Source organism: Sceloporus undulatus, chromosome 4 (genome assembly GCF_019175285.1).
Source record: "Sceloporus undulatus isolate JIND9_A2432 ecotype Alabama chromosome 4, SceUnd_v1.1, whole genome shotgun sequence".
NCBI lineage: Eukaryota > Metazoa > Chordata > Lepidosauria > Squamata > Phrynosomatidae > Sceloporus > Sceloporus undulatus.
This window is the reverse complement of record NC_056525.1, coordinates 208,214,294-208,231,086: the sequence shown is the minus strand read 5'-3', so window position 1 is coordinate 208,231,086 and position 16,793 is coordinate 208,214,294. Positions and strand designations below refer to the sequence as shown.

Sequence of the window (16,793 nt, the reverse complement as noted above, 5' to 3'; positions counted from 1 at the left end):
GGTTCCCTGCCCTCGGGCTTACAATCTGAAAAGACATGACACAGAAGGAGAAGGGAGTGGTGGAGGGAAAGGGTAAGAGGTCCAGCAGTTCCTCTCTACCTCCAAGGCCTGGACCAAGGCAGATGGACTGGAGGGAGGGCTTGGCTTCATAATGGATGGTTAATCATTTTCCAGGGAAAATACATACTCTCAAGTAGGATAATGCATATACAGTACATAGCAATACAGGAAATGGTTTGATAAACAGGCACCAAAAGAACATCAAATAGTAAGCGACAATTATGCAATGCCTGGGAAGGTTTCTCTGAACAGGATGGTTTTCAACTCCATTTTGAAGCTGGTTAAAGAAGTGATGGCTCTTGCTTGTGGGGGAAGAAGGTTCCAGGAGTGAGGGGCAGCAAGTGAAAAGGGACGAATCCGAGATGGGGCAGAGGAAATCCTGGGCTGAGACAGCAGACCTTGACTACCAGAACGGAGGGCCCTGGTGGGAAGGTGAGGACAAAGAAGGTCTGATAAGTAAGGAGGAAATAAGTAAGATAAAATTACTGTATTCCCTAAATGCAATTGCTAGTCCAATCTAAGGTAAATGCCCTGAATTATTGGAACATGTATAAATGTTGATGTAGTGTTGATTGAATTATAGATGGGCCTAGTGATTAGGGGGAAATGTTTCATAAAGTACAGGAGCATGTTGTCTAAAATTATGTTGCTATACTGTATCTGTTATTTATTTAATCTTTATATCACATGAGTTTCAAGTGTTTCTACAACTTTCTGAAATACTGCAGAGTTTATAGGTATAAAAATGCCTGGTTTCAGTAATATGGGTTGTATTTTATTTTGAGAAATAGGTTTTGAGTTAGGAAAGTAGTTACTGAGACTGCTAAATCACAAAAGCCCTCAACATAATTTATCCATTAGAGCCACTTTGAGAAAGTGGTATGAACTGTATGACCTCCATTTTAACTGTGCAACCTTAACGGACTGACAAAAGCAACAAGTCATTTTGCAAAAATTCAAATGAACTAGGCTTTGAATATATGTAAAATTGTTGCCTCTTCAGTTTTGTCTCTCATTTAATTAATAATATAATAATTACTGATATAGTTCTACAAGTAGATTTTGATATTCCAACTTAAGTCAAATTTAGCTTGAAAATTGCAGAGCTGCGTCCACTGATAGGTTTCCCTAATGCACTGTTCAGTCAGCTAAAGTTTGATTTTTCAATATGCTTCTGGTAATTCTGTGTACAAGATTTCATAATGTGTTGTTTTATAAAGGAATACTTTGCTTGTCTCCAGTGTTATCCTATTGCACTATAAAATTAGAATACGAGAGAATACTTGTATTTGATGAGAATCTCTGACTGTAATCCTCTGTTCTACTAATTCAAGTTAAAGTGCAGATGACACAAGTTCATTGATGATACAGATAAGTATTTAAACAAGTCTTTGTGTTGAGGTAACATGTCATAAGTTTTTAAACCAAGGGTGGTAAGAGCTACTGCTGCACTTTCATGTTCAGTAGCATGGAAGAAATTTTGATGTACAGCTGAAATGACCAAACTGAACTAATTTTGCTTTCTAGCTCTGCTTGACAAAGACTCTCAGAGGCACTTAGAAATTATTAAACTCTGCAATGTGTTTGGAGGATTTAAATACCTCAGGAAGATTGTTTATAAAAGGTCTTATGATGTTAAAAAATTTACAGCAAAATTTGAAACCCTTGATTGGTTTTTAATTTCATATATATGATTTGCAAATAGTACCCTTACTTTCTTAAAGAAAATCTGCAATTAAGCCCATTTAAAAAATGTTACCCACAATTCTCTGTAACAAACATTTCTGTCATTGGTATGGACTTTTTTACTTACATTACAAGTGAAAAGCATATCTGTACATTAAAATCTTAAAAATAGAAATCATAAAAATAGAATCTCCATGCCTGTACTTTATAGTGAAAGGAACCATATCTGACTCTCAAAATTTAAACATGTTACACTGTCTTTTTTTATTCACCTTTATTTATACTAATTTATAATTTATATTGGGATGAAAATAATAATAATTTTATTACCTGCCTTTCCATAAGGCTTAAGGTAGAGTACAACATTGAGCCTTTAGGAGAGGTGGGAAAGAATATTATTATTATTATTATTATTATTATTATTATTATTATTATTATTACAACATATAAAATCATTTAAACATATTAAGTTAAACATATAAACATAGAACGTATTAAAATAATCCAACATAAAATTTAAAAATATACCATTTTAAAATTCATAGTTTAAAATTGACTGGGTAGGCCTGGCATAATGTAACATACTCTAAAGCTTCACAGGACCCCGAGGGCATAAAGCCTTACTGGACTGAGTCAGAGCTGCGCAGCTTACAAAACACTGTTTTGTCTTTGTAAGATTTTGATTTTGTGTAGAGTAACTGAGAGTACGTGATGCTTGGCAGCCATTTCTCTTCATATATGAAGTGGCAGTGGAGTGTTTTGAACAATCTCTAATTACTTTTGCAAAGTCAGCTTGACCCTTGATGAAAAACGGTTGTTTTCCCCAGGGAAAAAATCCACAAGTTGTTTATATAATGAGACCTACTAACGGATAGGTTTTTGTTCAAGATTACATTATTTTGCTCTACAGTCTTGTTTACACCAAGTTTGTATAACTTCATTCTGAAGGTTGGAACTTGCATGGCTGAATATCCCTTTATTCTAGAAATTTACTCTAACCAGAAGACTAGAGCTCAGGGGGAAAGATTCTTCTTAGTTTTCCCTGCACAGGGGTTTGACCTATTTTCTTGTTGGAGGAATAACATTTAGTCTTGTGTGTCCCTGACTGCATTCTGAAGTAATGCAGACGGTGTACTGACTGCTATGAAGCAGACTGAGGTGGACTCCTCGGGCAACCAATGCTTGGGGAATAGGCCCAGTGGCAAGATGTTAAAGAACATAAATATGTGTGCCCTATTCCATGTCTCACTGTATCTCAAGCTATCTAATGTGGGGGAGTATCATTTCTGCCTTGAATGTGCCTGTATGATGTTTGCAGACATTTGCTACAATTGTTTTTTTGTTTTGTTTTGTTTTGTTTCTTTCCTGGAAATTCACCCAGGACTGGTAGCCGATGGCTCAGGGACCACTTTGGGTAGCACTACATTAGCCTGTTGCATTCAGGTCCAGGAGAAACACTGTCTCATGAGTAGTATTGAAGTGAGAGTCATCTGCCAGTCTGGTCAGTTGGCTTATATGGAATGAGAAAGGTGCCATCTTGTCCTCACCATCACCCATCAAAAATATCTTGGGCAGGCCCTGATCTCAGTAAGGAGGAGACCCAAATACAAAAGCATAGAGGGGCTTATATTTTACTTCTCTCTTTGAATACTCATCATTAACTGAAAAGCGGAAAGCCCTTCAGAACCAGAGAGCTGCAGTGATTCCTCATAAACAGACAACAGTAGCCTTACAGTGGCTGCTTTTATCTGGAGTTACAACTAACTGATTTAACAGCTTACACAGCTATTATTTTGCTGCAGTCACATTCACTCTGCACTTGTGAGTCATTAAATGTAATCTATTTACAAAATCCTTTTCTTGTGTGGATATTGGCTTATAAACGGGAAAAACGGAACAGGGGGATGGTGTGGTAGGAAAGCTTCTTGGGTATGATTGAGAAACCTGTTGAGAAAATAGGCAACTATTGACAGGTCTGATTCATGACTGAGTGACTGTTCTGCTAGTCTTCACATGATCCCCACAGAGAGAAAGCTTTGACCACCTGCTAAACAAGGTCTGTTTGAAGTTTCTTTTTAACATTTCCAAGACGTTAATTCAACAGGACAGCTCCACTGGGGTTCTCAGTGTCACCAAATCAGCAGCTGTTGAGGTCCATTCACTTCAGCATGAAATGTTTGTAGAAGGGTTCCTCCCCCCTCCCCATTTATTTTATTTGTAACAACAGAAAAATAAATAGGAAAGTGAAATGTTTGCATTATTTGGTTTTTACATATGTGTAAACTCCCTCTGATTAATACTGGTACTGGTGGTAACACAGTTCATATGGTACAGTTTGGAAACTGAAAAGAAATTGCTTCTCTCGTTTGCTTTTCCTGGATTTTTGTTTTCTTACTTTTTATATTGTTATTTTCAATAATACTTTGATGCCCACAATAGAGGAGAGAGAAGAGATATAAAATGAAGCAAGTTACAGCACAGTTCAGTACATGTCTGCTCAGACCTAAGTTTCATTTAGTTTAATGGGATTTATTCTCAGGTAAATGGGTATAGGATAGCAGCCTGAAGCAATTAAGGAAAGTTCTACTAAAAAAAAGAGATCCCTGTTTTATTATCTCGTTTATCAACAAAATACTGTTGGGGAGGATGGGACAACACATCTGTGTCCTGAAAGCCTTTGATATTTAAGTGCTTTTATTTGTTAGATATAACTGTCAGTTGTAAATAGGAACTTGATACTTCTGCATCACAAGACTCGTTTTTAACCTTAGGTAACATAACCACATATAAATACTCTTGGTCCAACCTATTTTCTTTTCTCTTTATCAATCTTGTTAAGTCTTAAGTGTATTTTTACAAGTTCTTTAATGTGTTCCATTCTTTCTGATGTGTTTTTCCTCCCTGATATTATCAGATTTCAGTATATGGGAAGAATTATCAACTCAACCCATTATACAGCAAAGCAGTATTAAGTCTGTCTGGAATTTGCTGCTCTTTCAGTTTACAGGGAAAATATTGTGTAAATCAGGCTCTCTGGTTTCAGTGGGAGGCACGGGGTTGAACAGCATCCATTTGTCAAATTGATTGCTCCTCAGTGAGGTTGCCTTTGCTTGTCTTTGAACAGGAGTGAAATCCTATGTGAAGCTCCCTTTCTGTCATTTACCCTAACATCCATCCTCTTAAACCGAGGCCTCAGAGAAAAAACAAAGTGTTGGCACAATATAATCAGTCACTCAAGTTGTCTGTCATCTGTTTTCTTAAAGGAAATGACTTTTAAGTTAGTGGAGCAGAAAATTGTGGAAAATTGGGAATGGAGTGCCATGAGAGGAGGAGGAATTTAAAAATAAAAAGAAGACATCAACTCCTAGTTTGCTTTAAAATCCTTAACATGCTAGACAATGCTGAATGTAGATAATTATTAATTTCAAGTTTTACTATAATGTCTTATTTGTTAGTTGCATATCTTTTATGAAATATTTTCTGTCTCAACTTTTTTCTTTCTTTTTTTTTAAACAACCCCCTGACTAAAACAACTAATCCTGGATACTTTTTGGCCTATCTCAACAATTGGAGTTAAACACTTATTAAGAGTGTTTTATGCAGCTGAGAGTTATTTTCTTTTTTACTCATGTTAATCATGTGAGTCCTGATCTAGGTCAGGCCAACCCAGTACAAAAGCAAGGTTTAACCCACCATCACCACCTAAAACAAACCTAATTTCTGCACAGAGGATAAAAATCTGTAAATCTGAGAAACTGCTATGTTTTGAATTTTGCAGAATGGATGTTGCAGAAGAATCTTGTAAATTACTATCTGATGGCAATAGCCCCATATGCCAATCACATATAAAATTTGGGGGAGGAAATATGAGCTATTGTGGCACACACATCAACAGTTGGGCTGCTTTACAGATTTTATTTAGGAGATGGCAATGACTAGTCTCAAAACAACGTTTGAAGACATCTATTGGCATTTTAGGGCCAAAACGGACTGACAATAAGTGCCGCCATTGGGGCAGCATGGGGGCATGGTGTTTAGCTGACGCATACCCCAATGCTGCCCCCTGCCCACCAGATGGCAAGCAGTGTTGCAGTGCTCTCACAGTGCAGCATTCACATGCTGCAGGAGTGCAGAAAACCCACCACCACAGCAGAAAATGTGGCTTTTTTCCAACCCCCAAAATAAAAATTCATACGCACTATTCAAAAAAATACAAAAAAGCAGTGTGGGACATCTCATCTCTCCCCTGCCAGATGGCCTTGTGGGAGGACCATGGTAAAAGCTCTTCTGCAGCATTCCCCTGCTAAGGTGTGGTGGAGGAGAGGGGAGGCTGGGGTGGCAGTTGCCACCAGACGCACAAATACCAGCCTCCCCTCCCTGACATTCACTTCCCTTTGTTCCTCCCTTGCTCTCGTAGCTGCCTTTGCTATACACGTGGAGATGGCGGGGTGGAAAAGACTGGGTGGCTCTCAAGCTTTATATATTGTAAAGTCACTTTCTTTAAAGGACTTGAGCACCCATGTTTTTTGTTATCTGCAGGTGGTCCTGGAATCAGACCCCTGTGGATCCAAAGGGTCCACTGTATCACAACAAAGCACAAAACAACTGATGGTTATATCCAGGTCCTTCATGGCTATGAAGCGTGGGACAAAATGTGTCCATCTTGAAGGTTGTGGCACTCACCAGAATTTTTCAGAAATAATAGGTAAAGATTCTGGGCACAGAAAAGCAATTTTCTTTCGTAATGTAAGATGTAACTCATCTAGTATTGAAGACAAACTCTTAAGTTAGCCAAGTGTATCCTGACTCTTGGCACACACACCCTTCATTAATCACACTAATGTGAGGTTGTACATCATTGTCTTTTTAGGAAACAAGCAAGAGAAGCAAAATAAAAGTTTCTGTCTTCTCTTTGTTAACATTTCAGAACCCTTATGGAGCACTGGGAGCCAGAGTGTTGTAATGATATGAATGTTGGTCTAGGACTCTGGGAGACCACAGTTTGAATCCCCACTCAGCCATGGAAACTCACTTGGTGGCCTTGGGCAAAAGGCCCAAGGCCACCAATTCAGCCTAAGAGGAGCAAGCCTATCTGAATAAATATTGCCAAGAAAACCCATATATACAGCCTTCTTAAGTCAGAGTTGGCTTGAAGACATATACTGACAACCAACAGAACATCATATCCTTCCCATCATATCTTTCCTATCCTTTTCCTTTGATGTTACTTTTAAAAGCCTTATTCAATTATTGATTGATTGGTTGCATTTTCTGTTGCTTCTAAACCCACCAGTGCACCCAAGGTAATATATAATGGATAGAAGCATTTAAAAAATTAAATATACAAATAAAAACTTTTTAAAAATGGACCAGTGCTCTTAATAATCCTTAAAAGATAAAGGTTTCTCCTTTGATGTGATTGTGTAATCATGTCTGACTGTAGGGGGTGGTGCTCATCTCCATTACTAAACTGACAAAGCCAGCGTTGTCTAAGATGACTCTATGATCATGTGGCCAACATGACTGCACAGAACACTGTTACCTACCCACCGAAGTGGCATCTATTTATCTACTTGCACTTTTACATACTTGTGAACTGTTAGGTTGGCAAAAGCTGGAACTAGTGACAGAAGCTCACTTCAACACTTGGCGCTTGGGTCTCGAACTGCTGATCTGCAGACCTTGTGGTTGTCAGAGTCAGCGTCTTAACCACTAAGCCACCTCATCTCTATTATAATAATCCTTACCAGCTTCAAATTTTTCTGAATGTTAACATGTTGCAATACTTCAATAAAGCGGTTGATATCAATTGGACTTATATTAGTCATGACTAACCATGGACCGAAACAGATGGCCATGAAAGTCTGGCTCTATGCTGGCTTGGAGGTGTGGCGTTTAGATGCACCATGCCCCCAAGCTAAGCTGCGCTGGCAATTACATACCAGTCAGCTTCTTTCCAGCTTGGGGGTGTGCCACTCACCCCAGAGCTGGCAAAAAGCCAGCTCCAGCAGCAAAGAGGTGGCATATTTCCACCCCAAATAAAAGCAGATATTTTCAACTGGGCAGATTGGGGCTGCAATGTGCAGTTGCCACAGCCCTCACCCAGCTTTTTCAGGGGCAGCTTGAAGCTGCTCCTTCAGGGCCGTCTGTTTTGGCCCCAAGTCTCATTTATTTCAGCAGGTCTACTCTAAGTATTACTGAGTCTGGATCTTGCTTAGGGATATAGGAAGCTGCCATATAATGAGTCATACTAATAGTCCATCTAGTCCATTATTGTCAACTCAGGCTGGCAGTGGCTCTCCAGAGTGTTAGCAAAGAATCTTTCCTACACCTCTGGTATCACCATCCAAGTACTAAGCAAAATGATTGACTGTTTCCCAGTATGGTGGTGATCATAATCTTATGGAGATCTAAGGGTAAGTATGCTCAAACATGTGCTTAGATTTCAGGAAATGCTAGGTAGAATTCTGGAAATACTAGGTAGAATTCCATGGTCAGATATAATAATCGTGATGGGAAAAGGAGCCCATAATGAATAGGAAGGGACTGCTCCTGCACATCTGAGCTTATTGTTTATACTTATTATTAATGCTTCTATTTCTTATAAATGTACATATTTATTTTCAGATCATCACTAGGCTTTTTCAGTTTTTAAGATGTGTCCCATTTTCTTTCTCTTTCAAATGGTTTATGATTGTGCTTAAGGAACTGCATCAGGAATTCAAACCCATCTTGGGCTCCTTTTTATCTTAGTGGGGCTTTCTGCACGGTCATTTGGGACGTCCTCCGGACGTCCCATTTTAAAAAAGGGGCGTCTCTTTTAGACGCCCCATGTCCTATTACGGACTCCGTCCGTACAAGATGGCGGCGCCCTTTCTACATGGGCGCCGCCATCTTTACGCATCGGACGCATAGCGTCCAGACGCGTCGCGCTGCTGCTGACGTAGCGAGCGCGCCCCTGGCGCCTCGCTACGTCGCAAACGCGACGCAAAAAGAAGCTCCATTTTGGAGCTTCTTTTTTCGGTCCGCGCGGGAGTCGGGCCGTCTATAGGCTCCGGCTCCCCCGCGGACCTTCTGGCGGCGGCGGCAGACCGCCGCAAAGCGGCGGTGTGTAGCCCGCCAGTGTTTTGAATAATGGAATCTTATCTAGTATTTCTCTGAACATTTAAAAAGCAGGGTTTATGAACTCCAAATATATGCTTCACTATACCACCTTCATCATTACTCCAATTTATGAAGATGATTGACAACTTTATCCCATTTTTCTTCTCAATACCAAGAGTCAGGAGAGTTTACAAATTAAAACAAATGTAATCTAGCTAAAATATACAGTACAAAAGATTAAAATTTTATTGTAATCAATACTATTAAAAACATACAATTTATTATTTAAAAGAAATGTAAAAACAATATTATTAAAGGCAGTACTGTATCTTATTAAAAGAACCCTTTGATTAAAAAAACCTTCCAGTCCTTGAAAGCCTACTGGGGAAAAAAAGGCTAGCTGCCAACAAAAGGACATAAAGGAGAGGGCCATTTTAGCTGCTCTAGTAAGGGAGCTCCAGAACCTATGAACATATACCAAGAACACCCTATCTTGAGTCTGCATCAGATTGCCTGTGAAGGTATGACACTTAAGGAGCTTTTGGTCCTAAAGATCTGGAGGCCCAGGCAAGCTCATATGGAAAGAAGCAATGCATCAGATATCCTGCATCAAAATCATATAGGACTTTAAATTGCACATGAAAATAGGTGCTTGCATTTAGATTTCCATAAGATAATGAATTATAGTATTATATAATACCCTTTACGTAGAATTCCTCCTACTTGGAGTGCATTAACCAACTTCTTCCTTCCTAGGTAAGACTGAGCCAAGTATTGCCAACACCACCATTCCTTCTTAGAAAGCTGTCCATTGTATCTTGGGGACACAGCATATTTTATAGTTAACATGTCAAGTCAGCACATGGCCACCTTTGTACCTCCCAGGAGGGAGTGTATAACTACCACCATACTCTTCCTGCAGGTGATGACTGACTCCTTGAAAGGCTGAGAGTCCCAATATTTTATCATTTTTAACTATGTTGGCTAATAAAAGTGACTTAGCTGAAAGGGTGTATATATGTAGGAATAGATCTGGTAAAATTGTAAATGTCCATGATTTAAGGTAATAAATTATCCTTGCTTATAATTATTTTAAGTTCCATTATTCATTTTGTAGTCTCTTGTTAGACCCTGTGATCTTAAAGACATACTGGGGTTTTTTTAAAGCTCTCCTCTTTTTCCTTCTAAAAATGTAACATGAACATGTGCAATTTGTGGATGTCAGAGAGGCCATTTAGATCAATCTTGATTAGTTTATTTTTCTTAGAATAGATTTTGATAGCTGGGTAAAGCTTTTGCTTGAAAGGGCATTCCTTATTCCTCTGCAGAGGGATGAAATATTGTTAAAGGTAGTTCTCCACTAAAATAGTGAGAAACTATTTAGGTAACTGAATCTTTGATAGAGCAAAGGCTTAGATTGAAAGTTGAGCATTCAATTGCCCTTTTCCTCATAACTCTTCTTCCTTTAACCTCAATAGTGAATTTCAAAGTTATAGCTTAATTGCATAGCCTCATTTTGACCATTAGAATTCTGCCCTAAAGCAATTTATTACAGCTTTATATCCCTGAAGCAGTGAGATGATAATATTGTATTCTACAGTACAGAAACATCTTTGCATGATTAATTGTATGCTCTGAATACATATTTCACACACACATATTGTCAGCTTTGAGACCTGGATTATAATGAGAGCTCTGTCACTGTACTAGGTTATAGAACTATGTATATTCTGTAATGAATACTTCAGAACTTTATAGTCAAATTTCTTCTGTGTGAGGTTCTGGTAAGAAATGGTTTCTGCCAACAAAGCCAGAAATGAAGAATTATATCCCTAACATAGGGGTGGGAAACTGAATCTGGCCCTCTGGGCTTCAATAGATGGCCATACCTCCTACACCATGACACCAGTTTCTGTACAGGTTTTTCTTTTCATCTTTTAAATGGCCAAAATGCCTCTTCCAAGGTACACCAATAAATGTTTTAAGCTAAAATTACTGGCAGTTAGTGCTTTAAGTGAAAATGTACTGTTATATTGACCCCGGCCACCACATATCAGCCCTGAGAACTTCTTGGAAACAGAATTCAGCCTTGGGCCTGAAAGAGGTTCCTGTGCTAGTGTTAGATGCTATAGATGTGCTCTGAGTCTTAGAATAGCATGCACATCAAGACCCTAACATCAAAGAAAGCTTTTCCAAGATCTTCTGCACCAAATAAATTTTGCTTTCTCCCAATGTCATAGAATAGAATCATAGTATAATAGAGTTGGAAGAGACTGCAAGGGCCATCCAGCCCAACCCCCTGCCATGCAGGAAATCCAAATCAAAGCATCCCCGACAGATGGCCATCCAGCCTCTGTTTAAAGACCTCTAAGGAAGGAGACTCCACTACATTCCGAGGGAGTGTGTTCCACTGTCAAACAACGCTTACTGTCAGGAAGTTCTTACTAATGTTGAGATGGAATCTCTTTTGCTGTAGCATGCATCCATTGTTACGGGTCCTAGTCTCTGAAGCAGCAGAAAACAAGCTTGCTCCCTTCTCAATATGACATCCCTTCAAATATTTAAACAGAGCTATCATATCACCTCTTAACATTCTCTTCTGCAGGCTGAACATCCCCAGGTACCTTAGTCGTTCTTCATAGGGCATGGCTTCCAGACCCTTCACCATTTTAGTCGCTGTCCTTTGGACATGTTCCAATTTCTCCACATCCTTTTTAAATTGTGGTGCCCAGAACTGGACACAATATTCCAGGTGGGGCCTGACCAAAGCAGAATAGAGTGGCACTATTACTGTCATGCCCAGCCTGGAAGATGGCTTGGAGGACTCAGAGGATGAGCTAGAGCCTCTGGGATCTGAACCTATAACGGAGGAGCCAGAGCCCCAGGGGCTTGAACCTGTAATGGAGGAGCCAGAGGCTGGCCCTAGTTCTGCTGGAGCAGAGTCTATGGCCCCTCCAGTGGTTCAGCAGTCAAGTTTGCCTGGTGCCGAGGCTGTGGACATGGAGGAGGATCTGGGCAGTGTGCCTACCTTCAATGAGCGTCGAGCAGAAAGAGAAGGCCTTCGAAGATCTCGTAGGCTTTATCAAAAGCGTCTTCGTAATCAGGCACAGCTGAAAGCCAGCTCCTTGCCTTCTTAAGCACCGGGAGCATGTGTGGTTCTTTGCCAGTGGATATCTGACTCTTTTAGAGGAAAGACTCTGTCTCTGGCTCCTTGGCTTCTTGTCTTGAATATCCGGAAACCTTGACCTTGGACTGCTTCATCGACCTGCCTATCTGTTACCCTGAACCTTGGACCGTCTGACAATTCTCTTGGTAATCCCTTTTGGTAAAGCTACTGCATCTCTCCAGGACTGTGTAGCTTACACTGACTTTGCTGTGCTGGGAGAGGGTTGTTTGTTTGAGAACTAGCTGCCTTATCAGCCCTTTGGTTGCTTTCCCGGACAATTACTTCCCTTGATCTAGACACTATACTTTTATTGATTTAGCCTAAAGTTGCATTAGCCTTTTTAGCTGCCGCGTCGCACTGTTGACTCATGTTCAACTTGTGATCTACTTGGACTCCCAGATTCCGTTCACACGTAGTTTCATTCAGCCAGGTGTTGCCCATCCTATATCTGTGCATTTCATTTTTCCACCCTAAGTGCATTACCTTACATTTCTCTGTGTTGAATTTCATTTTGTTAGCTGTGGCCCAGCTTTCTAGTCTATTCAGGTCATTTTGAATTTTGGTCCTGTCCTCTGGGTTATTAGTTAATCCTCCTAATTTGGTGTCATCTGCAAATTTGATAAGTATGCCCCCAATTTTGTCATCCAAGTCATTGATAAAGATGTTGAATAGCACTGGGCCCAGGACAGAACCCTATGGGACCCCACTGGTCACTTCTCTCCAGGATGAAAAGGAGACATTGTTGAGCACCCTTTGGCCTCGATCAGTCAACCAGTTACAAATCCATGTAACAGTTGTCTTGTCTAGCCCACATTTTACAAGCTTGTTTTCAAGAATGTCATGGGGAACATTGTCAAAGGCCTTTCTGAAATCTAGATATACTATATCCACAGCATTCCCTTCATCTAACAAGCTGGTAATTTTTTCAAAGAAAGAGATTAGTACCACATTCATGACGATTGCTACTATTTTATTTCAGATAGAACCAGTTCCCAGCATTATTGCCAAAGAGAAAAATGCTCCTTGTGCCTGCATTGAGAACTTCAGCCTGTTGCTCTGCACAACACATATATTTCTTGCATATTTGTGCATTTCAGCATGGATATGTGTTGGACAATTTAGGCATTAGGTTCTCCTTTCCCTCATTATATAGACCGGGACTTCCTCTCTCATTCTATCTCTCATGTGGCTCCTGTCATTCAATCTTAGAGGCAGTTTAACAGCTCTCTCTCTCAAGAGTCTCAGCTGCTTATAATTGCAGTCAGCAGTCAGTAAGCAGTAGCTTGTCCCATCTTCCTGCTGTCTTACAAGATTGTGAAATTTATTTTTCCTTACCCAAATCATCTCTAATTAGACTAGTTTTTAGTTATTTTTTGTAAATATTTATCAGAGCCATTATTGTTTGTTTTTAAACCACACACTACATGTTTGTTATTCTTTGAATTAGTTTTTATTTTTAGGAAGGCAGATTTAAAATAATAGTCTGATCCACACTTTTGTTGTTCCGCTGATTAAAGTTGAACTCTTAACAAGATTAACTTTCAAACTTGCATATTTTTGTTTCCCATTAAAAGGGTTAACATCCTGGGAAACTCAAATGGCACCCCACAACATGCATATAAAAAAAGTTTCCTTTTAATGTTTTGCTGTCAGGGTTAACTGCTTTTAGCATATGAAACAGAACCAGAATGAGTTGAATACTACATGAGTAAACAGGTGCCAGATACTGGTAAAAACGTCACTTATGAGATGTCAGACACTTTGTGGAGTAAATGCCACACATTTTCATTAAATATATCATTCTGAGAAAATCCATACAAATTAATAAGGTGCTATGCAATTCCACATATTGTAACAAAAACAAATAAGAAATGACTTGGCTAATTGCTGGAAATGTCAGAGAGGAATGAAAAACTTTCATCATATGTGATGATCAGACTAAGTAAGGTACAGTAGTAAGGTACAGTAATTAGCAAAAAATACTGGGTGGATCCATTATTCATAAGTTGCTAACATCATATATGGCAACTGAAGTAGAAAAGAAATACTTCATTCTAAAAACTGGAGACTGAAAATATAACCTTGAACCTTTCATAAATGTGAAGCTTAGTATTCAATTAGTACTTTCTATAAAAATGTAAAACAGGAAATAGATGTTAAATATTGGATTAGGCACTGTATTTTTTTTCTTAATTTAGGCCTGTTACAGACAGGCCAAAATAAAGCTGCTTCGAGTCACTTTGGAGGTATGGTATTTCAATGATGCATGAGTCCTAAGAGTCCAAAAGCCACATCAAAGCTGCACTCCAGTCCTTAGGTCTGGAGTGTGGCTTTGGTGCGGCTTTTGGACTCTTAGGACACATGCATCATTGAAATACCATACCTCTAAAGTGACTCGAGGCAGCTTTATTTTGGCTTGTCTGTAACAGGCCAATGAAATCTTTTTGTAATTCTCCACTTTTCTGGAACAAAAATCAATTGCTGTAATTACAAAATTCTAACAGATCCTGAAAACTTTGTAAGATAACGAATCCACTCTCATTCAGTCTGTTAGCACATTGCTTTAACCATTCTTCTGTGAGCTGTCTTATCATGCAAGCTCAGAAGATGAGTTCTATATACTCCACCATCACACAGTGAATTAAAAAAGATTTGCAAAGAAACTTCATTTAAAGACAAAAATTTTATATTGATGATTCTATTGTTTTTTGAAAATTGTATACCTCCTGAACTTTTATCACTAATATTATTGAAACTGTTGTTTAATATGATGCCAAGAATCAATTAATCATTATGTTTTACTAATAGTACAAAAGAATAGTTCAGAAGAAAACCAGCTTGTGCTTTATAGACCACACCAAAGCTTTTGATTGTATAGATCACAAAAAGCTATGGATTACTCTATAAAAAATGGGCGAGCCACAATATTTGATTGTTCCAATCCATAACCTTTACTCAAGAAAAGGGTAGGACACAATATTGAGAAACAGAATGGTCTTTAATAGTCAAAGGGGTTAGGCAAGACTGTATTTTATCACTCTATTTACTTAATGTGTATGCCAAAAATATATGCAAAGCAGGATTCAGTTTGGAGGAAGGAGATGTGAAAACTGGAGGAAGGAATATCATCAGTTTAAAATATGCAAATGACACCATACAACTAGCAGAAAACAGGAAAGACTTGGACAGTTATTGAAGAAAGTCAAGGCAGGAGGTACAAAGTTGGGTTTACAGCTGTACATTAAGGGAAAAAATAATGACCACAGATAGTTTACATAACTTTAAAGTAGATGATGAAGATATTGAAATACCTCAAAAATTTTCACATCTTAGCTCAACCATTAATTTGGGTGGAGACTGCAGTCAGGAAATCAAAAAAGACTAGGATTTGGATGGTCAGATATGAAATAACTAGGCAAGATCCTGAAATTAAAGACACATCACTGTATGCTAAAGTCAGAATTGTCTATGCCATCACATTTCTCATTACTGTGTATGGGTGTGAAAGCTTGACCGTGAAAAAAAACCTGATAGAAATAAAACCAACTCATTTGAGATGTGATGCTGGAGGAGAGTTCTACAGATGTCGTGGACTGCTAATAATACAAATAAATGGGCCCTAAAGCAAATCAGACCTGAACTCTCATTAGAAGCCAAGATGACTAAACTAAGATTGTTGTACTTTAGACATATCACAAAAAGACATGACTCACTAAAAAAGATGATAATGCTTGATAAGTTGGGGGTCCCTCATTCATAGCATCATCATAAATTGATTTTGACTTGAAGGCAATTAACAGCAAAAAAACAAAACACACTCATCCCTCCACATTTGCAGCTTTGACTTTTGCAGATTTGATTATTCACGGATTTTATTAATATGTTCTCTCTAGGAATATCTAGGTTCTCCAGCACAACTTTGTGGTCAACTTTAATCAAAAGTCACACTGAAGGACCCAGAGGTTGATAGAGAGAACACTCCACTAGGCATTTGTAGCTCCTCCAGTGCAATTCTATGGTCAGTGTCTGGCAGATGTTGACACCAGAGTTTCACTGGAAGACCTAGAGATTCCTAGAGAGGTGTTCTCTCAGGTAAAAACATCGTGGTTTGTTACGTACGGTTTTTCCACATTTACAGGGATCCTGTGCCCCAATCCCCAGCGAATGTGGAGGGACAAGTGTAGTTTAATCAACTAATATATTTAATTTTTGTTGCTTAAAGTCTCAGTTCACAAAACACTGTGGCAGAAAATGTTGGAGACTTTTGTTGCCAATTTACATTGACTATCCATTATGATCCCACAAGGCCAGAGAAAATCACTTTATGCCTGGTGTTCTCATTCACAGTTACACCCCCCCCCCCAAAAAAATTCCTCTGCCTGCTAGCTGCTGCTGCTGCTATTGTTGTTGTTGTGTGCCTTCAAGCCATTTCTGACTTATAGCAACCCTAAGACTGACCTATTCCATAGTTTTCTTGGCAGGGTTCTTCAGAGAGGGTTTGCCTTTGCCAGCCCATCTGAGGGTGAGAGAGTATGACTTGCTCAAGATCACCTAGTGGGCTTACATGGCTGAGCCAGGATTCAAACCCTGGTCTCCCGTGCTCAGACCACTCCATCACACTGACTACCTGCTACTTATAGCCAGAACACATTCAGGTAGCTCTTAAAACTGACAGTATAGTAAGCAATATTTAACAGACTCAGAGTTAGTCCACACTGGCCAAATAAAGTGGCTTCTAACCAGTTTGAAGTCTGGCTGTTTGGAAGACACATGAGGC

General features: G+C 39.1%; 1 protein-coding gene across 9 annotated transcripts in view; it reads left to right on the top strand.

The window, feature by feature from the left end:
- STAU2 (staufen double-stranded RNA binding protein 2) overlaps positions 1-16,793 on the top strand; it is a 256,673-nt gene that overhangs the window by 170,058 nt on the left and 69,822 nt on the right. For 5 of the 9 annotated variants that reach the window (XM_042462318.1, XM_042462313.1, XM_042462310.1 and 2 more), the window contains one exon: positions 6,286-6,555. The exons of the other annotated variants lie outside the window; for them this stretch is intronic. In XM_042462318.1, coding sequence (XP_042318252.1) covers positions 6,286-6,537 — 252 coding nt within the window. In that variant the 3' untranslated portion in view covers positions 6,538-6,555. Of the gene's footprint in view, positions 1-6,285; positions 6,556-16,793 lie in introns of those variants that run through there. 9 annotated transcript variants of the gene reach the window in all.